We start from the raw sequence: 27325 nt of genomic DNA, 5'->3' as shown, positions 1-27325 counted from the left end.
TGTGACTCTTTTAATTGATACCGGTGCTGGTATATCTGTCATACGTAAAGATAAAATAGGTTTAGCTTGCATTAACGAATTAAATATAGTTTCTATTCAAGGTATTTCCAGTTCTCAATCTCAGATGCTGACCTTAGGAACGGCAAATATTTCCCTTGACAATTTACCTAAACATAAATTTCATGTTGCAAACCTTAACATAAAAGCTGACGGTATTTTAGGTAATGACTTTATGACTGAATATGACTGTAAAATTAAAGTACAATCGAAAATCTTAACAATTGGCGTCAAAAGTTATGACTTATTTTATTTACATGATCTTAATGAACGACTCAAAGTTTCTCGTGACGTTGCTTTACGTAACTTACAAGCGATGAAGGAAAAAGCTAAAGAACGTTATGATAAAAATATTAGAAACATCGCTAAGTATAACGTAGGCGATTACGTAATGCTCAAGGTGCCTAACCCTAATAACTTAGATTCGAAATGGGAAGGTCCTTATCTTATTGTCAGAATAGGATTCAATGAAAATTACATTATCAGAAAGAATGGAAGAAACCAAATAGTGCATGCAAATCGTTTAAGACCATCGCACGAATCATAAATCATTTAGAATAATTATCGTTACTAGATTTTTTTTACAAACCAATTTTAATTCTATTTCAGTTTACCAATTGCTATGGCATTTCCCAATACGATATCCGACGGAGAGGAGAATCCTAATTATATACATTCATTTTATACACACATGAATAATCCTTATTTTAGTTTTATAATATGTTCTATAATATTTTATTTTACATTATACTATACAAAATTTATATAATTATAAAGAAAATAGTTACAAATAGGTTTAATTCTAATTAGAATTCTGAAGAGGTCGTAGTCTAATTCTTGAATATTATTATATTTCTTTCAATATTATATTTTACAAAATAGTTATTTCCATATTTCAGGTACTCCACAACCTTTGTTGTCGGGGATACCCACATACAAAATATACCTTCAAACTCAGGACTATATTATGAAGAAGTTGGTGAAATTCTAGTGTCGGAAAGTTCTTGGAAACTCATTATATATAGAGATATCGAACCATTACTCTTATCGAGGGATTCTCTAAAACGATTAGTAAATAGTTATAATTTTATAATCAAACAAAATCCTAATTTACCTAACGTCGTTACTACCAGTTCTTTTATTAAATTAAGTATTATGAATATAGACTCAAGGTTGGATGAATTTCAATATTACACAAGCGACAAGCGTTTCAAGCGCGAACTTATAGACGGTCTAAGCTCAGTTCTAAAATGGCTCATTGGTACACCAGACGCAAAAGATGCCGAATACTATAATGAATGTATAGATCTCTTAGAAAAGCAACAAATTTCTACGAATGATATTTTAAAACAACAACTCCAAATTCTTTCTTCAACCATTACTAACTTTAACAATACCATTTTAAAAATTTCATACGATGAACACATGATCAATGAAAATTTAATGAAAATTAACTCCTATATTAACTCAACGAATACTTTACTTTTTAATCTCAGTGTATCTGAACAGATCTCAACTGTTTCTATACAAATTCTAGAACTCGTCACGTCTCTAGAAAAACAAATTGATGATATCGTTGCGAGCATTTTATTTATTAAATCGGGAGCAGTTCATCCTTCGGTCATATCGTCAGTAAGTCTTTACAAAGAATTATTAGCATCAAGTCATGCTAGAACATCAGGTAACCTAGTGGCAACCGTGAGTCTTCAAAACATTCATAAAATTCTAAACTCTGCCACGATTACATCATATATTTATATGAACAAAATTATATATATATTAAATTTTCCTTTAGTCAAAAATGACATATTTACCTTATACCATTTAATTTCAATTCCTATAAAACATCCTGAGTCCTCCTTATATTCCACAATCCTACCTGAGCACATGTATCTTGCTATGAGCAAAAACAGTCAACGCTACCTGACGACGAACTCCGTGGATAAGTGTCATGAATTCTCTCCAAACCTTCATGTATGAAGTAAGGTCACAATCTTCAACTCAAACGCACGACCAATCTGCGAAGTCTCCATCTTGCTGACGAATTCTAAAGACATACCTCAAAACTGCGAGGTATCCACATTCTCTGCGCATTTCAACACATTTCATCCATTAAAAAATAACAAATGGATTTTCATACTTTCGAAGAAAATTACATATGCTATGGAATGCAACGGAAAAACTACACATGGCGAAATATTTGGACACGGAATAATTCTGCTACAACCTGCATGCAAATTTTATACACCAATGGTTACACTCATCGCTGAAGACTCGAAATCGGAAAACATAAGTCATCCCATTGTTACTGTCGACGTGGAAAATAACTGCATCGAAGGAACTCCAGATCTTTATAATCCAGAACTCGTACCTATCCAAATTAACGATGTTTCCTTAGACTCTCTCAATACTATTAAAGACGAGATCAAACATCACTCTAAAATACTAAATCAAGACAAATATATCATTCAAGAACATCCATACAATTTCACTCTAAAGCCGGGTCCAGACGAGTGTAACGTGTAATGTAAGATTACGTGTAATTTAGCATCAACAGTGTGGACGGCACACGAACTCAAAGCGAATTGTGAACGCAAAAATATTTCAAAAGCTGTTTCCACTCAGTTGCTACGAACATGCCGAATAGGAAGATCGTGATAGCTGGTGCGGCTTTTATTTTCATGTATTTACTAACTGAAGACCGCAAAAGTCGGAAGCGTCGATGGTGGAAAAATAATTTGTATAAAAGAAGATCTTCTTTACTTGTGGAACTAAAATTCAACATATAAGCGGTCAATATAAAAACTTTACCCGGATGTCGCCTACTGACTTCGAATATTTGTTAACAATCTAAAAATTAAAATTTTTTGGATCCCAAATAACAGGTTTTTCTTGATATAAACTAATAAGTTCAAGCGATTGTTCGTCACTCCACATCATGAACGTACATACGACACAACCGTCACGAACGCCGTCCAAACGAGCACTGCGAGCGTCTTTGTGTTCGCGCGAAAAACCGACAGCCGATGGATCAACCCCGAGCGCCGCGCGAGCGTTACATGTAATGCTCGTAATGCCGTCCACACGTAGAATTCGTGTTACATTACACGGTGGATTACATTACACGTTACACTCGTCTGGACCCGGCTTAATGAGTTTATCACTTGGATCAGTCCTTCTTATTTATACTCTTTACAAGTTTTGCAATTGTTGCAACCTCTTCAAATACTTTTACCCAAGAAGAAACCCTCACGAACAAGGATGCATTCAAATATTTAATAATTGCTTCGACCAATCCCGAAGACGACAACAAATAGAAATCCCAATGTCTACATACAATACGACGACGACGACGACGGCTTGCATCAGCTCGGACGACGAAGAAGAGGACGCCCAACAAACTTCTTCAAAAAGTTCACGCCAACAGGCGCAAACTTTATTTTAAGGGGGGAGGTGTTATGTGGTCCCCACTATACTATTAAACTTTCAACTGTTATTTACCTAATTATTATTTCTTTGCCTTGTATAAGTTTAACCATTTGTTTATGTAGTGATAAGTTATAGTTAATTACCTAATGACATTGTTTGTTCCCCTAATGTATCCCTACTCCTACCCAAACCTTTAAGTACCAAATCCCGATCCTTTCAAGGGCACTTCGATTCCATATTCGAACTCCAACGTTAGTTTATTGTAAACATAATTTTAAATAAAGTTTGTTAGTTTTAAAAAACAAGTTTTAGTCACTGCCTCATAACACTTTTTATCAATTTGACGAATATTTAAATGATCCTAATCCTTGGGATTGATTTGCTCCAGTTCAAACAATTTGTATGACTCAAAACTTAGCGATTAAAAAAAAATGGAGAGTCATTCCCGCTCTAGGCCCTTGACTTGCGAACTGGTAGTAAAAGTAAATTTAGAATAAAGTGTACTTGTTTACCTATATGAATAAAGTTTTGAGTTTGAGTTAATACAAAAATAAAACTATGTTACATAAACTTTCTAAATAAACTAACAGTATAAATACATTTTAAAAAAAATATTGGTTGTTTGTAAAGTAGGTTTACGATCGAGATGTTTACGTGATAACGTCTTATTGGTGATATAAGTTTTTGGGAAGTAAGGAATTAATGAAGATAACAATTTTTTCAAATTTTAAATTACATCTATCGTTTTATTCACACTTTTGATGATAAATTTCGGGTGTAAAATGACAAGTTTACTTATTCGACTATGATATACATTTTTCTTCATACATTCACGGAATGACTGGCAGCGCTCGAGGTGAGACGGGAGATCGGTCCGTCTCTCTCTCGTTATACCTGCGATCGCGCTCGTGAGGTTTTGGTGTGACACAAGTTTCTGAACATGTCACCCGACTAAAACGATTTTAAAGACGTTATCACGTCAAAAAATTTGGAATTTACTTCAATGCCTGAAGGCCCACACCACAGTATGTGTACTTTAAATTCTTTATAAACTGAAGAGTTACGAGACAAATAAAAATATAATCAATACAAAAGAAAAACATGAAACAGTTATATTAATACACCATTATGAAGAATATAAGAAAACATAAATGTATATAGAAAGTATGTAGAAAGGAAAAGCTATATAAGAAAATTATGTGTGAGTCGAAAAAAGGTTTCCTGTGTTACGCCTCACATAGGACATTAGGCGTACTCATACAATAACTTTAAGTAAGTATCGTTAAATGCTCTTTCTAAAAAGATTCTCTACATTTAATCTTCTAATACAATGATTAAAAATCATCAAAGTACGAAATTATTTTAGATTATTGTCTTAATAAATACTAAGAAGTGTTGTTGAACACCTTATAATAAAACAAACAAACAAAAAACTAAAATTTTTCTTTATTAAGTAAATAGTCTTAAATCTATATTTTAGTACATCCCTTTTAAGTTCAAGAACCTGTGTTAGGGATGATCGCTCTTTCCTATATGTTAATACTTAAACTACTTAACAAAGAAAACAGTAAAGGTACTTAAATAGTTAATTATAATATCCTTTTAGTAAATAAAAATCAATAAATCAGTGGCGCTACAGCCCTAATTGGGTCTGGGCCTCAGATTTCTGTATCTGTTTCATGATCATTTGTCAATCTAATAGGCAAGTAGGTGATCAGCCTCCTGTGCCTGACACATGCCAGCAACTTTCTCACGATGTTTTTCTTTACCGTTCGAGCGAATGTTAAATGTGCACATAGTAAGAAAGTTCATTGGTGCACGGCCGGGATCGAACCTACGACATCAGGAACGACCTCGCACGCTGCAGCCACTAGGCCAACACTGTTCTCTTTTAGTAAATTACGTTGGTTTTATATTACTAATTAGTCTAGTCTAATTAGAAGCGCAACCCAATTTGTGTTGCTCTCTATTAGATTGACAAATGATCTTGAAACAGATTTTTTAAAATGTAATAAAGTAATTCTGTCAAATGTAAATTGTTTTTCTTAAATGATAAATAAGCGTCAGCTCATGTACATTCTTCCACGTTATTGGTTTTTATTTCGCTGACGTTAAACACAAATAGAACAACTGCCCCAAATAGTTGAACAATATGTAAATATGTTGTGTTATACAAATAAAGTCGCTAAACCATATGTTAAATTTGTATTTTAAATACATTTTGCGTTAACTGTAGTCATCACAACAGAAATTAATTAACATAAATGGCACAATAAGTCTTTCCTGCAATTTGATTTTGTTCCTTAGAGACTAGGGCGTGGAGTTCAAGTGCAAGGGCGCTAATTTAAGTTGGCGCCTTGTAGATAGTACCGGTGGACTTAGGATGCTTCAAGAAAAAAGCGTACCAATCCTTGTAAGGCCGGCAACGCACTTGCGAGCCTTCTGGTAATGTGAGTGTCCATGGGCGGCGGTATCACTTAACATCAGGTGAGCCTCCTACCCGTTTGCAGGGTAGTGGCCCTATTACATAAAAAAACAAATATATAAATAACTTAACTATTATTATGCCATTATGATAATTTGTGTATTTGCATGTCTATTTTTATATGGCTGATTGAGCGTTTTTTTTTTAAATAATCTGAATGTACTACTTTCTTTGCAAATAAACAGCAGTTGAATGTGGATAAAATTGTAAAACGAGACAAAAGATTCTCCAACGTTTGTTGAGTTCACAAAAATATTCAAAATTAGTTGTAAATTATTTTGACGTTTTTATGACATCTAAACGAAGTGTCAAAGCAATACACGACAGATACTAATCAATTATGAGATAAAATTAGCGTTTGGGCCTCTGTGATACATTCGGGTTATATTTAGTAGTAGTATGTAGTTTATTTCGTATCCTGTTTTACTATTGTAAATCTTAGTTTTAGTTAACATTAATTAAAACTAGATTCATTGATGTTTTTTAAATGCTGGTTAATATTTTTGAACTCGAGTTTCTGAATCGGTATGGCAGTTGGGACTTTCTTATATAAATAAATGAAAATACCAGGTGTAAAACGTCATCATAAATCTTTGGTCTTAAAGAATCCGTCCCTAAGAAATTACCAGGCTAAGTTTAATTAACATACAAGAAAATATAATTAATGTATCTTAAACAAGTATTGTGTAGCGACGTTCCTATTAAAAGTTTCTTATCAAAAACTTTTACATTTTCCCCGCATAATTACATTGGAATCCGCTGAGAATTCGTAAGGAATGACTTTATCTGTATTTGTAGTCGACAGTCAATAACTTTCAGCTCGACGTTATCATAGACGCAAAATCCCATTAAACGAAATACGATAGCCATTGTTGTAATTCACCACAGATAAAACAACGCTTCTAATAGGCGGGAAAATATTGCTTTAAATTTGGAATTGTTTCAAAACACGCGCCTATATTTTTAATGGGTTTTCATTTTATTTTTATTTTTTTAAAGTATATCGTTTGTTACTACATATATATCTGTTAACGTAAAATTGTAAAAACCGTTAGATTGTAATCTATCGGTTATCGGTATTCGGTAGATTGTACTACACTAACTTAGTTATCATTCAAACTTCTTTGGTCAATTACAGATTAATTTTACTTCCCAACAATTTCATATAACTACCGAATAATAATACGTGAAATATCAAGCAGTATGTTGAGTTGACAATCTTTCGACAGTTTACAATCTCGCGAGATAGATTACAATCTAACGGTTTTTACAATTTTACGGTGACATATCCACTGCGCGCAACAGACCTAATCTTTACATAATTCAAAATCATTTTTATATTCTGTTATTGAATGAATAAGGATTATTAACATTTATCAAAATATTTAATATAAGCTACAATACTAAACCAAATATTTTACGATAAAATAATTACGTATGTATTTAAATACAAATATTTCCTGTATCTTAAGTTTTTCAATTCAGTGTAGCTAACCATAAAAATGTACATTCTCTGAATTTGTTTCTCGGATACGTGCCCTTTTGACCTTGTGGCTAGGGTTACAAGATTTTCGCTACGCGCTACGTAATGCGAGTTAACGTCGTAAAAAACCGCGTAACCTGACATGGATAACCATAATTTGTTTGCCCAATGAAATACTTAAAACCTTTTTTGTTTTTTAATTTAAAAACGTACCTTACCCTTTTCGTACTTGGGCGACCCCAGTTTTCATGTAATTCTAATGACCCCAGTTTTAATATATTTGTTTCTAATTTAATTTGACGTATACACACACATTTACACAAACACCGTTTACACAGTTTTAATAGTACAATTCAATTAATGTCATTCAATTGTAGTGCACGGTGACACACCAATGAACTTGGTTAAATGAATATCAACTTAATTGAACATAGTTCTACGTAATGAAATATTATCTGATGTGTTCTTAGCGAAGACACACAAGGTTTGAAAAACCAAAATTGTTTATGGTTAGGGTGACCTGAAGTTATGAGGTACCTTTGAAGTTTTATATACGATTTCGTAAGAATAAAATTATGAATTGATTTTCCTTAAAATTGCGAGCATTGTTGACTTGAGCGTGCGACTCTCAACCATAAAGCCGTTCGAATTGCGGCTGAGCAATAAACGTTTTCTTCTATGCGCGCTTCTAACACTCATACAGTGAAGGAAGCCTTCGTGAGGAAACGGCATCAATCCCAGGCGTTATAGAATACGTATTCTCTACACCATTTACTCAGAGCAATCACTTAATTGCATACGTGAGGTAAATACAATGTAATTTACTGTTTTTGGATCTCTATTGGATCGGTAAATTATAGTTTGTCTTCATTGTTTACATGGTTGATTATTTCTGTCCTGTTTTAATTTAAGTATTAGTTTAAAATATTATCGAAGACAATAAAACAGATTTATTGCGCCTGTTAAAAAAACAAGCAATAGTTACAATGCACCAAACTTTCACAGGCGCATATTATTAAGATTAGAGTAATATAATTTTTTTAAATATTGTCTAATTCTATTATGAATATTATAAAAGTAAACAGCGTGTCTATTGAGGGCGTAGATCCTAATGTATTTTTAACAAAATTTCATTCACTCTGATGTAAAAAAGGTAATTAATTTCATAAAAAAAACGCGACGCGCTTATTAGATGCAATCATGATTGCATGACTCGATGATGACTCGATGATTAGTCAAGCTTGGACTGTCATTAGTACTTCCTGACAAATAGCCTCAATATACGACAAAAATACGAAACCAATTTCGATATAGTTCAATTTCTGTAGCACTGATGTCGCAAACTTGGAATTACGTGGTACGAAAACTCAAGTAAACAGAAGCCAATCATTTATATTTAGACACAAGGGGACGTGCTTCTTAATAATATAATGTAATATTATAACAAAACAATGTGTAAGTTGTAGGATTTCAGCAAATGAAACTGTAGTTTGATTATAATGAGTTTTTAATTAAAAATAAATCAGCGAGTTACATGGATTCGTGAGAGATCAAAAAAGACAACGCCCTAGAGGAAGGTGAGAAGAGGTGGCGAGATTAAGAACTTACTAGTATTGCGTTCCATTTCTATCATAAGTCTATACTTAGGCCTATTTAATAGATCACATTTGACATCTGGCACTTTGAGTTCCAGCTCCAACCGATACGTACTTCAAACATATATGTGAATCGAATCCAGTTATTATGAACCAAACCACTGAAGTATTTCCGAACTAATTCGACTTAGGGTCCTTCAAGAAAAGAGCGTACTAATTCTTAAAAGGCCGGCAACGCACTCGCGAGCCCTTTGGCATTGAGAGCGTCCATGGGTGGCGGTATCACTTAACATCAGATGAGCCTCCTGCCCGTTTGCCCCCTGTTCTATAAAAAAGTACTATAGGTATTATTATGTTTAAATTTCCAAAACATAGTGAAATATTCCTCTAATTTTTTTGGGTAACATCGTAGAATTTAAAACAAAAAGGTTCACTGACGCAACATAGTAACGATATTGATTTCTTTATAGAACATAAATAGTTTTTTGAAGTTTAGAATTGATTATTTGTGAAGGTAAACCTACCTAAAAATTACCTTCTATTATCAATACTACAATAAACGTGTAATAGGAATTGAAAAAAGTTAAACCATTTTGTTACAAGGTTACCTTATTTGATTTCGATTAGTTTCAAATGTTATCTATTAAATTGGTTCTACTGTGTGTTATAAAAAGATGGTGCCCATATATGTTCTAATACCAAAATTATAACCGTTTCACATTGTATATATTATTATATTAGATATTATATAAGTCTTTTTAGTGCGCTTTGGAGACGCATATATGAAGTCTTTTTATTGGGACAAAGAGTAGAGATTTTACTGTCACTTCCATAATTGTTTTAGAAAAGTTTCTATGCCTATTGCCTAGCAGTGCGTGAAGGATTACTCAGTCAGTCTCGTCTTTAAACACGTTTTCAAAATCCTAACTTACCATCCGAAAACAGAAAAAGCTGTTTGATAAATCTTTTGTACTAAAAACTCAGTATTACAAGTATTTTTTTCATTTCATAAAAATATACACGGTCTTATGTACGAGAAATACAATTCCTCTGTATGCTAATTGCGTAGTTTATGTACAATACCTATATCCGGCAATTATTTTGACTTTGTTTTAATGGCAGGATAAAGCTATTATAATTCAATTTAAGATTAAAGCCAATAAAAAATATAAAACTGTTATAACTAAAACCTCGAGGCGCCACCAACAATCGCCATAGGCGGGATGCGGTAATAGAAGGGAATTATCTTATTCCCGACATGCAATACGATGGTTGCCCTTCTCCACACCCTCGCAAAACACCTGTATTTTACAGCGTTAACTTAAAGTAACTAATTTTTATCTTAATATATATAAATTACGCGTCACGTTCTTTATCCGCTATGGACTCCTAAACTACCGAACCGATTTCAATCAAATTTGCACAACGTGTGCTGGTTGAACTTAAAAGATAGGATAGCTTACATCTCAATTTATACGCAATATTATTTTATTGCAATATATTTGTTTATTATTTGATAGTCACAATTCTAACAGATAGCGCTGTGTTGAAAGTACCAACGTTTCACATAAGCTACAATTTAATGGCATAAAAAAGCATGGTTGTCTCCATGACTTGTGTTCTCCTACCGTTTCCCTTGAATAGTCCTATGAGTAGTCCTATGTAATATAACAAAAACCTTAGCCACAGCAACGCTTGGCCGGTCTGCTAGTAATATCAATAAAAGAGAATCAAAAAGTATTGATATATTGTATTCATTACTTTTAATTATAAGAAACTTGTGAAATTTTTGCCGCCCTTGCGTACAATTGTCATGCCCTAGATATTATTCAATCCAACAATTTCGTTGAAAATGCACATTAAGTAAATAATTTTTGGGTTTGATTTTAGCACGAAATTATACACAAACCATCTAGTTCTCAGCCTCAGTGGTAGGACTGACATGTATCTGTTGATGAACAGGGATACATTTTCTGTTTTCCGAAATTTCGCTTTTTTCATTGTGAGGAAAGTGGGCTCTCGCTATGGGCGCAGAAGTCGATTATTTGTTGGTAGGCAGCGAATTAGCTGTTTAACTCTAGAAAATGGAAGTTTGCTACACCGAATGTACAATGACAAGAGAGAGGGGAAAGTCATCGACAAAATCGACTTCTATCTGTAAAACATCAGAAAATTAGTAAAAATAATCCGTTTTCTGTAATTAGAGATGTCAGAAAGTTTACTAAATTAATGATTATAGTTAATAATTTTTTTTAATGCATTTAATATAAATACATTTCATGAGTCATCAAAATGAAAGTAATATACGCATGAAACAAAAGAAATAACTTTATTTGGTTTTGGAACAAATCAATTACATTAAAAAGCAACTTTTTAATCTAGAATTCGCTTATTACCTTAATACAAAACCTAACACTTGTATTTTTTTTTCTTTTTTACGTTTTCCATGTAATTCCCCGACTATGTAGTCGTCGGAGGTGTTAAAAAGCTTAAATAAATGGTATTGATTACCCGAATGTTTACTTTCTATTACTATATTACTATTTCTACTACTACCTATTTCTTTTGACAATCCCCTGCATGACCCTCACAGCAAATCCCAAAAAGATGTCCCTCAACCTAACATTGAGCATTATTCCCTTCAAACACTTGTATTAAGATCAACAAGATGAAATAAATTCTTAACGAAATCAGAGAACGAAGAAACTTAGTTTCATCTTTTAATTTTAGGGCGTTTTTGTATATATACAAAATACACACAAATTTTAGTTTGGAATTAAAGGTATACAATTGTTTGAATAATGATAACGTGTGTCACGGTAATGATATTTCATTAACATGTATTGTTTCTAAGACAATACGCTCTTGTTTGTCACGTTGTAAATGTCGGTAATGACAAATAATATTAGTTATATCTATTGTTATTTAACCAATAATACGATAATTCTTCGTTACAGGCAGAGATTTAGTATGGTCAGGGTATTTATAGGTATTAGGTACGCATTTAGATTTTATAATGAAAATACAACTTGTTTGATGTCATTTTACGTCACTGTAGAATGATAATCTCGTGTGTCAAAAAAACCATTTAATTTTATTCTTAGACTCTTATATAACTGGTATAATCATGAAGTCAGGACTTATTTATGTAATTAATAAATAAGTCCTTTTTACCATTTAAAACTATGGACAAAAAACATAATAATATTTTAACGAACTTTGACGAAATGAAACAGTTTTTTTGTTTCCCGTAATGTTTTGTTCTCTGGACATTCGAGGTTATCATTCTACAGTGATGATATATATTTGTTTTAATTTAAAAGCATTTACGAATTTTTAAAATATAACAAAAGAACACTGGCATTTCGAAATTTTATTTTAAAAATATTAACATATACTCACAACACATTGTCATATGTAAACAGCTGTAAAAACTATAAATGTTTTGTTTCATTATATGGTAGTCTATACATATATAACAAATACATAATATATACTCGGTAAATCTATAGTATAAAGAAAATAACAATTAAGATGATCACAGGCAATTTAGTTATTATATTGCGTAACTGTGCGCCATTCGTCATGCGCTCATTAATAAAGAATAAAATTTTATCACAGTCTACCTTATAGTTAGTTTCCGCCTCTCTGCTATACATTATAATTCTACAGTCGGCATGCTGGGTTACATACAACCTCAAATGTGTGATAGGATCCAAAATGGTGGTAATCTTCCAGTCAACAACGCCCGATGTTCTATTAATCGTTTTTGGCGGGTTAATCTCTGGAATTCTCGGCTCTTCACTCCACAGACTAACATCGATATTGTCATCTGTCATCTTCCTAGAGTTATAATCATAGATGTGATTTTTTAGAAAACCTTGCGCTATGTAGCAGTACACAGCTACCGTCTCTAGTATTTCATTGTCTTCTATTCTTACCCAGCATTGTTCTGCCCTCTCGTTTCGATGAGGCAAGTCCAACGGTACAGGGAATACGACGTAGGGTTTGTCAACCTCCTTGCCGTGGACACTTAGAAAAATATGCGTAAATAACAAAGAAAGAAACATTTTACGTGAGCAGTGGTGACGCTGCCATTATGGTAACTAAACTGTCGTAAAAGGTAATGCAAAACCTTCACGTTGAATGATTACGAGTGCTAAATGATTATTGCTTCAATTTAGTGTCTATTGTTACGAAAAATATTTAAAAGGCCCGAATAATTCGATTTATATACAATTTATTGTTTGAAGGTTGACTACCAACTGGCTTGCAGGCATGTTTCTGCATCTGTTTTATTTAGATTTTTATAGGCATGTACGTAATCTTTTTGTACCTAGATTGTTTCTAGTACCCCGAGGTGAAAAGGTTTCATTAATTTTAAGTTTCATAAACAACAATATCCAATCTAGTAAATTTTTCCAAAATACTTGTGTTACCTTGGGTAAAACAAAAAAGACTTTCTTCTATTGTTATAAAAAGTAACATACCAAAACCCTCTTCAGTCATAAATATTCATATTCTTATTTGTTCTGTTACCTATAAAATGGTTTAGGCGAAGTATACTTATTCTGCGCATTGTGAATTGACATTTAATTTACACGAGACTAATTAGCGCTAAGTATTTCAATAACGTATTGGATTTTAACAGGAATTCCTTTTTCTCCACACTATGATACATATAGGTATGTAATGCTTGATATAAATTAATAATACATGACGTTTTATATTATCCGTCGTTGTTAGGATTTTAGCCACGTTCAATAGTAATTTCTAAGTATTTTTTATTATAAATCACAAGTCTTATATATTATTTAAATTTAAGAAACGTAAGCGAAATTCATATTACATTTACATGTTTTCAATTTTAAAATCAACCCAGACACAAACCTTAACCTCTTGTTCAGTATTATTTAAGTTCGAAACATTAATGATAGATGGCGTTTTTTATAAAAATAATGTAATCACATGATTGTGTTTTAATGAATTCTTAATAAGTTTAGATAAAACAGTTTGTTATGTTTAAAAAGTAAGATTAAATTACTTGAATCATTAGAACATCATATGACTTTAATATTTAAATTCATTAGTTTTATTTTATATTTTTTTATAGCTGGCAACTATATAATTGTCTTGTTTGTAATTGGTCAATGCACCGTGCAGCTGCGTGTGTATTTAATGTGTATTGGTTGAAAAATCTTTGACATTTGTCAAGCTGCCAAACCTGCCATGTAACAAGTTTAATAATTAGCCCGAGCCCGAGGCCGCCTGACTTCATGAATCAAAATATATTCAGTTGATTCATACAGTGCGCGCGAGTGTCAGTGTTTTTCTTGTGTTTTGCTTGTAATTGTTTAATTATCTCAGTTATATAGTTGCTACAGTCAAAATGCATCGTTATATTTATGCATTATGTTGTGCTATTCTTATATTGTCCGTTACGGATCCTTTAGAAGGAAAACGAACTTTTGGCGGTGGTAGTCACAGTTATCCCAAATCTCATGGCCATTCAGGCAGTGGAGGCAGCCATTCATATCCTTCGGGTGGATTGTCTGGTGGAGGTAGCCACGGATATCCATCATCGGGCAGCCATTCATATCCTTCCGGTGGTTTATCCGGTGGTGGTTCAGGATATCCTTCATCGGGAGGTAGCCACGGATATCCTTCATCGGGAGGTAGCCACAAATACCCCTCATCGGGTGGCAGTCATACATATCCTTCTTCCGGAGGAAGCCATGGTTATCCCGCAGGAAAAGGATTATCTGGGAATTCACCTAGCAGTGGAGCAGGCCATACAACAAATATACACAACCATTACCACTACAGCCCCCCACAACAAATCAGGTACACTCCGGCCCACGGTGGGGCTCCCGTGAGCTATCCTGTGTATCGTGGCTCACCACCCACCTACGTCTATCAATACAAAGACTCTGGAAGTAAATATGGTACATTATTGGCCGGTCTAGCATTGCTTAACCTCGGAACACTAGCCGGAGGCGCATACGCTCTTAGCCATTCGGGTCATTCGAGTTCAAGTTACAAGCCTCAGCCAGGCGAGATCTGTAAGTTTGGCATTAAAAAGGAAAATGGCGATTATGAGGAAACGAAAATCGACTGTCGGTTAATAACAAGTTTCATTTTCGAAGAAGAAGCGAAAGCTAAAAATGGCGCCGTAAACACGACAGTGACGACGACCACGACTAATGTAACGACAGTGAATGCACCTGCGTCACAGGCACCGCAAGTGCACGTAAAAACGTTATATGAAATGTTGCCCAATGGAACATTAGTCCCCTATAATGTAACTGAGGTCGCCGCAGGTAATACAACAAGCGATGGCTCAGTCAATAACACGTCATCTGTTATGACAATAACAACTACCAATACGACAGTAACCAGCGCTTTAGACGTAAAGGGGAAGCCCGTGGAAGTGACACCTGGGATGCAGTGTTACGTCATAAGACACAGCTCGACGTCAAACATGAAGCGTTCTGTGCCCTGCCGTCTCTTGCAGTCCTATGCAGACCAATCTCTGAAGAAGAATTCGGCCTCAAGGACCGTACCGGTTTTTACTATATTCACAGTCATTTTAAGTATGCTAGTGATTCATTAATTTAATGAATTCAATCGTAATTAGTTCTTAATCGATAGGTCCATTAAATGTATTTTCACTTTCAAATTTATCAAATTAAAAACACATGAAAATTTATATTTCCCTACGTTAAGGCCATAATTTGTAATAAATTACATGGTTTTGATCTTTTGTATTGTAAGTCTGAATAAATGGTACTATTATAGCCAGCCTCGATTTTATTAAAAGACGTTTTATACTCTTATTCTAGTACTTACTTTTAGATGTTATATTGTTATTATGTGATATTTTATAAAGTATTTGTAGTGTAAATAAACTTGTGTTACGAAGTTTGTTTTTATTCCTTATCTGTAGATTTAAATTAATTTATCTTATTAAAAATTGGCGTGCTCGTTACATCGACTTACCTATTTCAAGGGGCTTATCTGGCTATTTATACAATTTATCATGCAGGTTGCCATGATTAAAACAGTTTGAAAATAAACCGTGTTTTTATCAGACTGGTTGAAATTTTAGTGTTATCAGACGTATAATTAATGATATGATATATTAAAATAATTAGTATAGAATTATCAATATAGAAATATTGGGGTTTTCCCTATTCATAATATAATTTTTGGTTAATTCCCAGTCGGTACAGTTCCGCTGGAAACATCGTTGTTATTGTGATTTTGTAAAGATCTAGTCTAGAAATAAAACAGGTAGAATATATTTGAAATAATGCCCTCAACTGCAAATGAACACTCGTTTTAAACAATTTGCTGTTTTTTTATCAGATTCAAAAATAATAAAAAATTCCTACCCTACGTATTATATAAATAAATTTTTGAAGTATTGATCGCGTAATAAAAGTACTAATGGCGGCGTCACACCTATGAAATTACTGTTAAGTGATGATAATTTACAAAGTATGTCACGCAACTTAAATACGCGCGTTTTTATAGTTTAGACTAAATCAATAGTAAATTTTAATATGATTCTTGGCTAAACAATCATAGTTTTGGGTTATCAGGCACGTGATCACTGACTTGCTTTAAGAAAGGGTCAATGAAACTAAAGCGTGCTAAAGTCTGCTTAAATTTTTCTTTACACTTACTTCATGGTACTTCTTTCAAAAGTGTACCATGGGACGAAGTTCACGAACAACTTGAAATGAGAACAATCAAAGAGGAAATCCGCAGACTGGCAGCTAAATACAAACAGCGTTTAATCTGTCACCCGAACGAACTGGCTTGCGAACTCACGGTGAACAGTATATGGGACGATTAAACGTCACCATATTCTAGAGCTAGAAGTGCGGCTAGCTCTAGGCAGCAGATGAGTAGATGCTTCCAATGGAAAGCCACTCCACATGACAGCACCACAGAACAGATTCGCTGATAGCCTTAGGGCAGATTACAACCGCAGAAAAAAAAACTTACTTTACACTGGTATTTTTTAAAGTTTAAATCCAAATAAATAATTGTTTAACTATTATTTATAATTTTAGCCAGATGATCACTTTTAATAATATAAAATAGTATTTAAATATGGTATACCATGGTAGATGTGAGCTCATATATATGTATTATCGTGTAGTAGAAAGTAAATATTGATAATTACAATCTATATATATAAAAGAAAGTCGTGTTTGTTACAACACTTATAACTCGAGATCGGCTGGACCGATGTTAGTTATGTCTTTTTTGATGGATTTTTCCCCACTCCGAATAGCAGAATAAGTAATAAAATATCGGATAAGTTATCGAATAACAATAAATTAATTAATTAATTTTACGAATGCACACGGCATGTGGTGACATTTGTTGACAAAACTACGCATCATTTTACGTCGAATTCGTGTCACTTCAAGAAATTCCGAACTTGAGGTAAATGAGGAGATGCATAACCAGGCTTTGATCTTGATCGAAAACATGTGTTACCTCATCAAAAAATGTTGTAAAGCAGAAAGTGCTTTAACATGCAGTATCGCAATATTGGCGATAGAGGGAAGAGGCCTAATGTGTAACTGCCATTCTTCTTTTGCAATGGCAAGCAATAAAACATTTCTCTATTTGCAAAAAAAGTTATCACCTTAATGAAATCCTAAAATAAGTTTAACTAAAGTAACAACGATATTATTATTAAGGCGGAACGAAGTTAGCCGGGTCAGCTAGTGTATGTATAATATACAATGAGGTGGAACAGTTACGGTCTATTTAGACTTTATTTCTATTAAGTAGAAAGTAAGGAAATGGTTTGTGACATTTTTACAAGGTTTGTCATGAAATCTCTCATCCCGAACTTTTATACGGGATCATTAAGATTTTTAAGATACAAACGCGATTAATTATAATGATTTTTCTCACGATTTAAATAAAAATACAGTTTTCTGAAATTCAAATTATCTAAAATATATAACATCTTATCCCCTTTTCTAAAAACTATCTTTTATTTTTTTATTTGCGTATTTTAAGAATTATACATATAATAGAAATATGCTTTGGAATGTTGTCATTTGGATTCAAAATATCTATAATAATTTAATTTTTGCAGTTATGTATTGTGAAATACATCTTAAAACGTATATATATCTATGTCCAATGTATATATTACAAGCATTATATGAGGTTACGTCTAAATAGGCGAATGATACTAAACATAAAATTATCAAACATAAAAACAGCGCCTGGTCTGACTAGAATGTTCGATAAAAAACTCGCGCGTCTGCGTTATATCGTTCATTTATATCAATAGAGAAACGGAATTTTGTTTAGCATTTGTACCTATGTGTACTACGAACTAAGTATTATTAAATTGTAACGAAGAGATCGCGTGTAAACTTCACATTTTATAATTGTCGTGCTATTTAACTTTAATAAAAGGTCAGACTGAAACAATAAATGAAATAAATTTCGCTGGATTTATCCAAACGATACAATTTATTCATTTTATTTATTTGCTCAACGGTATTCCTACAGCTACTTACTAAACAATATTCAAACAATTACACTGTACACAAAAGCCAAAAACGGAATACACATTTAAACATACACAAAGCACAGTTTCACCTATAAAAATACAAAAAATATACAAATAATACATGTATTTATAATAATTCTAAGTTCTAAGATTCATTGTTCATTATAATATGTATATATTAAATATAAAGGAAGAATAACAAAGCCATTATTAATAAAAGATACCAGTTTTTTTAATAATTTTTTAAACATTTTTTAGTTACATTAAATATATCTATTTGCTGGTAATTTGTGTTATAATCTGAAGACGATACATGACTGGGTTACGTAACAAGTTTGTATAAGACTGAGGAATTTTAAATAGTTTATATTGGGTTTGCCTTGTATTGTATGAAGAAGGGATACAATACTTGCTATATTTAGAATTTAAATTGACTTATATATGTAAGTAGCAATACCAATACACGCTGCTAGTAGTAAAGTCTATATCTTTACGAAAGTATGTTATATCTTGGCTGAGACTCAATTCTGGGAATCAACAGATTGTTCTATGTGCACAATTTCCAAGCGCAACGGTGAAGGAAAACATCACTAGAAAACCGTCTTACACTGTGGTTGTTTCTACCAAAGACAATTATTGTCTTTGGTTATACTAAGAAATTGATTACGTGTTGGGCAAAAAAACCATTATCAGTGAAACAAATCTGAGGGCAATACCCTTGAAGGGAAGTAGCGTGACTTAATGTTAACATAATAATGTTTTTTACTCCCCTTGTAAATATGCAGTGATGGCCTAGTGCGACTCTAAAGGCCGATTTACATTATCTTAGTGTTTAGGAGAGTGCTTTAGGATAGTACTTTAGTTGAAACATGTAAACGCTACTTGCTTTAGTAAACGCTTCGCTAAAGAACTTGCCTTTCAAGTTGTACTAAAGCACTCTCCTAAACACTAAGATAATGTAAATCGGCCTTTAGCGCTGAGGTTGTGGATTTGATTCCCGGCTAATGGACTTTCTGTCTATTTATGTACATATTTAATACTTGCACGTACGGTGAATAAAAATGCCCCACCTTAGCCTTACTAAAATTCTTATGTCCCTTTTAATTAAAAATATATATCGTTAAATTAAAGAAACAAATGATGCTTATCATATTTTTCGTCTTTACGAAGAAATTACAAGGAACTTGTTAACGATACACAGTAAGTAAAACATGTAATGAAAAAATTAAAATTCTAATAGCAAATAATTTGAATAAATTTTCGAATAGCCCTTAACAATGCCTTGGGAAACACTGTCTTAGACTCAAAAAGTCAACGGGTGTCAGGCACCCGCTGATGACTCGACGCTTTTGACGTAGAAGTAGAGTGATCACCTATTTGTCTATTATGAGAAAATGATCACAACACAGAGATCTGAGGCTAAGCAGAAGGCTTGCAGCGCACGTATTTTTGTAGGAAATATTTTAAGTTGCTGTAATGGTATAAACAAGGTTATCATTAATATAACACCCCTATATGATAGCGTACATATGTAAGTGTGAATCAGCGAATATGGACAATCAGTCACTACAAAATGTATAATAGTTACGTTTTTATTTAATCTCATAAATTAATGCGTAGCGTTAAAAAAATGTTATATTTCTCAAAATCTTTGGTATTTTCCAGGTATCATATCAGTATGCTGGGTGGCTGGCGGTTTAGTAGGCTTCCTGCCATTACTGGGGTGGCATGCAGCAGTAGGGCCATCACCAGGCTGCTACTTCGTAGAAGTGATGGACTACAATTACCTGCTGTTCCTGTACTTCGCTACGATAGTGACACCTAGCGTTTTGTTGGCGGCTTTCTATACCCATATATATAGAGTTGTGGTCAAACAGGTAAGATTATCTTAATATATATAAATTACGTGTCACGTTGTTTGTCCGCTATGGACTCCTAAACTACCGAACCGATATCAATCAAATTTGCACACCGTGTGTAGTTTGATCTAACTTAAAAGATAGGATATCTTACATCTCAATGTAAACCCGGAATATTCTTTTATTGCAATATATTCGTTTATTATTTGATAGCCACAATTCTAACAGATGGCGCTGTGTTGAAAGTACCAACCTTTCACATAAGCTACAATTTAATAGCATAACCACCAAAAAGCATGGTGGTCCCCATGACTGGTGTTCTCCTACTGTTTCCCTTGAATAGTTTACTAATATGTAATATAGCAAAAATCTTAGCCACAGCAACGCTTGGCCGATTCTGCTAGTTGGACGTATAGACTTATATGAGATTAGGGTTTGTCCTGCGAAATTCGGTTGGTCTGACGGACACTGCCACTAGGGTGCTATATTCATCATTAGTAAGGCCAATTCTCGAAACCAGCTGCGTCATATGGTCCCCTTATGAAAGGTATTATGGGGATATGATTGATCGAGTTCAAAAGAAGTTCCTGAGAAATCTGTATAAAAGAAGATACAATTTCTTTCCTTACCTCTACCCTACAAAGTTCTTGATGGGGGTGTTAGGGTATAATTCATTAGAGCTTCGTAGGGATTTTTCGGTGGTCAGGTTTGGTTTGAGTGTAATTAAGAATGAAACGGAAAGCGCATACTTGCTGGGAGAGATCATGAGGCTATACGTCCCGGACAAATATTACCGCTGCCGGAAACATAACCTTTTCGCTGTGTGTTCGGCTCGCACTGTCCAGCGACAACAAGCGCCCATTCCCCGGCTACTCTCACTGCTTAATGGGTTTCTCGACTCTTCACCGGAGAGCGACCTGTTTGGGAAGCTTATGGGGGAGGTATACTGTGCTTTCAGAGTGTACCTGGAGGGGATAAGGGGGTAATGCTACCCTGTGTTGTAAATCTTAATTGTATTTTATTGTATTGTTTATTGTTTTTTAGTCTAAGTTTGGCCATTGTGCTGTTATTAAATAAATAAATAAAATAAATAAATAAATGATATTTTTTTTTATAGAACAGGGATTCAGTTGAGTGATACCGCTGTCTATGCCTATGCGTTGCCTAGGAAACACTCTTCCTAATATTGGTTCGGAAATCGGCAGACAGCAATTTTGTGATCATCTCTAAATAAGCTTGCTGTGGTAAGCTTTTGAATCAAAACATTTCATGTAATTCTTTCTATATTACCGAAAATAGTTTTCCTTTCTCCTCATGTAAGGGACATCGTCAGCTCCGGAATCCTGATAGTTTTCTCTACTCTTGAAAGTGAGATTTGTGAACTAATATACAATAAGATTTTATACGTGTACAAACATGGCTAGAGGTTATCTGAAGAATTCTGCTCCTTAAACATTTTTATTTTCGTAATAAAGTACGACTCATGATTTTGTTTAAAAAAATTGGCGTAATGTTATTCGGTAAATAAATTGAGATAAGGCATAGCTCATGATATGATTTTCTAACTCGGGTTATGTCAACATGACGTTATCAATGATCCATTACATCTTAAAACAGCGTCTCTGTTAATAAGAAATCTTAAAAAGGAAGGTTGTTTTACTTGTTATTTTTGTTAGAGATGTCATATTACCAATAATGGTCGAGCCAATTCGAACTAACTTACCATATTTTGTTATTTAAGGACAAAAATGTGTCTACACACTTTATTGCATAAGTACCTAAAAGGTATGGTGTATTAAATTTTAAGTTTATCTAGTTACTGTTATGATAGGAAATAAGGTTAAATAAAATAAATAAATAATACTTATTTATATTTTTTTGTTTGCGATACATTAACGTAGAATATTCATTTCTTCGTCTATTGCATTGTTTTCTAGAATGATCTAGAAAACAAGCTCTCAGCCAAGTACTCCGATTTATATATGTATGAAATATCAATCCCAGGGGGCATCCTAGTACCATACAAAAAGGTTTTCAAACATATCATCAAAATTTCTGAACATTTTAAATGATAACTGGCTCAGTCTGATGACGCATGGTTGACCTCACGAGCTCAATCAAATATCCACCAAAAAACCCAGACGCAACTCAAACATATATATCTTATATAATATGTTTGAGTTGCGTTTGGTTTGCGTCCTTTATAAAGGCGACTACAAAATGCACAAAAAGTACATTTCTTGTATCGATCATAAAATAACGAATACATATATCAAGAGGTGAAAGCTTATTTTCCTGTTTGCAACGGGAGTTTTTGTGAAAGACAAGTTTAAAAACCGGGCCTTTGAGAAGAAATATAATATTTAGTATTGATTTGTTTATCATATATATGTTTTGTTTGTCATATACAAAAGCATGAAGGCCTTATAAAGATTATTTTGTGTGTAAGATATTAATTCGTCGTTAGATACAGATAAGAGATAAAAACATTTGCGTAATAGTCTATCGAGGATATTTGAATCGGTTAAAAATATCTTCGTATGAAAAACGTGGAGAGTATGCGCAGATATTTCTATTTTTGAGACAGCTTTTTGCGCGATTCAACGTGATTAGTTAAAAAACATCTCGAAGTCTTATTTTATGTCAGTATATTGTCTTTGACACTCAAAAATCTGAAAGTTTAAGAAGATATGTCTACGTGTATTTCAAATTTTGTTGTTAAGTTAAAATAATTTAACACTGATATTTTAAATACATATAAAATAATAATTAATATCAAATACTTGATCATTATCTACACTTTTTTGTATCAATGTTTTATCAATGGCTTGGTTATAACTTATAATGTACATTGGGCCCACAAATTTTATTTTGTTGTGTTGCGTGAAGACGAAGATGTTATCATTAGTAAATAAATTTGTTCAACGTTCTGCTAACAGTTTTCTGTTTACACCAAACTACGATATTTTTTATAAACTATGTACTTATTTAATAATAATAAATTTAAAAAATACACATTCATAAGTAAAAACCTATTGAAATACCAAAAAGTAATTACAAAACAAAAAAGTAATTAAAAAACAAAAAAGTTCGTTAAAAAAATAGCGCACAATTTAAATTAGAATATGTTAAATAAAAAACACGGTTCCTGTGTAATTTGTGTGAAGGTGTTTCGCAATACTTTCTCTTGTGACGTCAGCGAATGCGTGCGAAAGTGTTTAAATCAAACTACTATATTTATTTATTAAATATGTATATAATAATAAATAATTAATACTATGTACTATTTATTATATTCAAATGAAAAAAAAAATAATTAAAAAACAATAAAAGTTATTATATAGCACACAATTTAAATTAGAGTATTATGTCAAATAAAAAACAACTTTTTTTGTTTCTGCGTAATTGTGTGAAAGGGTTTCTCAATACTGTATATATTCCCTTGTGACGTCAGCGTTTATGTACAACAGTACAGATAATATTAGCACTTAGATTTATAAAACCTACGGGAATTAGTTGTCACAGACTTTAAGACACAACTATTAAAATTAATTATCAGCGAAATGGGCGTGATGTTTCTGTTCACATTCTTTAGTGACGTAGTTAAGGGATTTAAATGTGTAATATGGTAACATTAATGTTATGTTCATTCCTTAAAGTTTAATATTACGCATACGAACACCTTTGTATAAGGAACAATAATACGTCTCGTTCTATCAAATTATTATTACGGTTTGATGAAAAGAGACAGATCAATGCTTTTAGTGAAAAATGATATCATGACGACTTATATGAAGACTTTTGAAAAACAACATTCATCTTTATAATGATGTGGGATCTCTCTGCATCTTAACTGTGTAGAGTGTTCAGAGGAGTTGTTCGCACTAATACCTGCAGCTGAGTTTCATCATCGGGCGTCAAGGCAGAATACACAATACCATCCGTATTACCTTGACGTCCGTCGTTCCACAAGTGAGCGTTTCTTAAGGCAATGTCTGCCGCGCGCTCCTCTATGTTGAACCAGCTGTCCACTGAATAATTTCAGAACCAATTCGGCTTAGGGTCCTTCAAGAAAAGAGCGTACCAATTCTTAAAAGGCCAGCAGCGCGCTTGTGAGGCTTCTGGCAGTGCGAGTGTTCATGGGTGGCGGTATCACTTAACATCAGTTCTAATAATGCATATACGGTTACTTCAAGGATAATTTAAAATTATCTATGCTTAGTGGGTGATAAATATCAAATGTCAATCTCGTGACAAATATTAAACCGCAAAGTACTAGAAATGAAATTTTGCAAACATGATTTATAAGATTATTGTAGAACAAATATAAGAAGTAGTGTTATCCTCAACATAAGATAATAATAACATGAATCTGTGATAGGAAACAAAAGGCTAAATAAGAAATAAATTCGTTACCTTTATCTTGTTCTTGTAAGGTTTCAAGCGGAAAATATATACCTACTGCGATAAGGAAAAACAGAAACAATATTACTAAACACTTGCTTTTGTATATTTCACAGCCAATGATTTCTTTAGGTAAAAATGTTCTTTAAAGAAAATAATGAGAATTTCTACGTTTAATTTTTTTGTATTAACAAAAAAATTAAACGTAGAAATTAAACGTGTTGGCTCAGTAGCGTTCTACTCTTAACCTAGAGCCATGCCCAGAAGCTGCCCTGCTAATCAACACTTACTTTTTTTGACTTAATATCCTATAACCCCTAGATGGGGCAGAGGGCGTCCACAGTGGGTCCATCACGTTCGGTCTTGAGCCTTGTTTTTCACCTCGCCCCAAGTCTTTCCGGCTCTTTTTGCCTCATGCGCTGCGCTTACCAGTGGCGTAACTATACCATCTGGGGCCTGTGGCAAATTCTTTTGATGGGGCCCTATTAGTTAAAGTCGTCACGTTGTATTCAGTTTAATTTGAATAAACTTCGAGATTTTCAGCGTACTCAATTACACGTTGCATATGTCCCACTAATGCACTAGTGGACAAGAACAGTAAAGGGTTGACCACCACCACCTTTAACTCATTAAAAATTAACGTAAAACTTATTTATATTGTCTTTTCTTCTTTTCAGATGAGCGCCGTGGTAACTGTAGAAGGCGGACAGGGACGTGCCGGAACAATGCTACGTGTGCTTGGTGCTGCCCAAAAACGAGAAGTGAAGGCGACACAGAATCTTGCCATTATAGTTTTCTTCTTCATTGTCTGCTGGATACCTCTATACACTATGAACGCTATCAAAGCATTCATGCCCGAGCTCGATATACCAAATCCTATTACATACTTTTGCATTATATTCTCGCATCTAAACTCTGCAATCAACCCTCTCCTATACGCATATCATTTGAAGGATTTCCGAGCAGCTTTAAAGGGTCTCCTTTGTACCATTATTGGTAGAGGAGTACCTATACCAGCTGCATATCGACCCCCAATACCGGTACGACGTCCAGCCCTGGAAAGGTGTAACGCCTTGAGAGAGAGACCGAGGGTGTATGTGAACTCTCCAGTCTGGTTGCGTCAGAAGGAGGCCGAAAGATTAGCGTTGGAAGAAAAGAAAAGGATAGCAGGTAATCCAGTATCTACAAACCCGGATTTGGAGCCTTTCTTGAGTCGAACTCGTGGTCGAAGGGCGGAGGGACTGGACAACCATATGGGACCTTTTTTGATTGAATCAAATCAGGAGTGTCAAAGGCCCTGTCGGAAGGTAGAGGATTTTATTCGGAGAGTGCGAAGTGTTAGTTCGGACAGAAGTTGACACGAGATTCGCCGAGACTCGGCATTTCATACAGAATAAAGCTTTAATTAATTTAGTGACATTTGTAAATATCATATTTATTGAGATATATTTTTTAAATGTTTTGAATGATGTCGTTGCTTCGGAAAGGAGTCAATTGCTTGGTTAATAAATGGATGTGAGCAAATTACTGTATTTTTTAATTTGGTGGTAAGGTGATTAATTGGAAACTTGGTTCTTAATGGAAACCACAAACGACTAATGAGCAAAATGAAATATGATAATACTTTATGTCGAATAACAAAAATGTTAAAAATGAATTCAAAATATTTCATAGTCTTTTGTATTGCCTACTTTGTTGCTATATTTCAACCAAACTTGATACGACTTCTCTTTAACCAAGTCTTTCAATAAATTAATACTAATGGTAGATAATTATTACAATTCTAAAGAATTAAAGTAAGCACTAGTAGTTCTGTAACTTTAAATATCTAGTGATACCAAACGCGTGTTTTGTATGCGATTTCAATGTAATTCTCTCAAAATGCGCTGAGCCTTCGTATTGCGCGGTAGAACTCGACACCGCAATTGGCCATGGGATACACTGAGTAAGAATGCAGTTCGATTTTCTCTCGGATTTCTTATAAGACTTATTATGATGCGGTAGGCAGGTTAAGAGAATTCAGTGCAGGACCGTATAAATTATCACAAAACAAACAAATATAGCAATGGTTATCAATATACCTATAACAACTTATGACTAAATAAATACATTGTTAATAATGAAATGATAAAATAAGTCAATAATAGTCACATCGGATGTAAAGTCCTTGCAAGTCATGTGACTAGATAATGGATAGTTTTGTATTAACTATATGCCTTAAAATTTTTAAATAAGCGCCATAATTAGAAATTTTACGGTAGTCTCCTTGACGACTAATGAATTCGTAAGTCGTAATTCGTATTGTCTAAGGCCTTGACAAATGATTCGCATTCCTACTTTCTCTTTACTTGTGGCGCTATCTGTAGTCTCATCGTTGTACTGTTAAACATGGCAGATGCCGTAGTTCAAGTTAACTCTCATAGATGGCGCTAATATAAATTAAGAATTGTGTATTTATAA

At 33.5% G+C, this 27325-nt stretch overlaps 2 protein-coding genes across 2 annotated transcripts in view; both read left to right on the top strand.

Annotated features, from left to right (window-relative positions):
- The window catches only part of LOC125054287 (adenosine receptor A2b), a 48559-nt gene extending 22180 nt beyond the window's left edge, over positions 1–26379 (top strand). Inside the window, exons 2-3 of the mRNA XM_047656057.1 lie at positions 20268–20479; positions 25543–26379. Of these exons, the coding sequence (XP_047512013.1) occupies positions 20268–20479; positions 25543–26223 (893 nt within the window). The 3' untranslated portion in view covers positions 26224–26379. The remainder of the gene's footprint in view (positions 1–20267; positions 20480–25542) is intronic.
- Positions 14299–15970, top strand: LOC125054288. The gene has a single exon (XM_047656059.1). It carries the CDS (start codon positions 14439–14441, stop codon positions 15660–15662), a length of 1224 nt encoding a protein of 407 aa, XP_047512015.1. The 5' UTR covers positions 14299–14438; the 3' UTR covers positions 15663–15970.
- Positions 26380–27325: the final 946 nt, after the last annotated feature.

This window comes from Pieris napi, chromosome 12, assembly GCF_905475465.1.
Source record: "Pieris napi chromosome 12, ilPieNapi1.2, whole genome shotgun sequence".
Classification (NCBI taxonomy): domain Eukaryota; kingdom Metazoa; phylum Arthropoda; class Insecta; order Lepidoptera; family Pieridae; genus Pieris; species Pieris napi.
The sequence above is the reverse complement of the archived record's forward strand: the minus strand, read 5'-3'. Positions and strand labels throughout refer to the sequence as shown.

Bases quoted from the DNA above. Each gene is read 5' to 3' on its own strand.
- LOC125054288 (XM_047656059.1), top strand. From the start codon at position 14,439: ATGCATCGTTATATTTATGCATTATGTTGTGCTATTCTTATATTGTCC.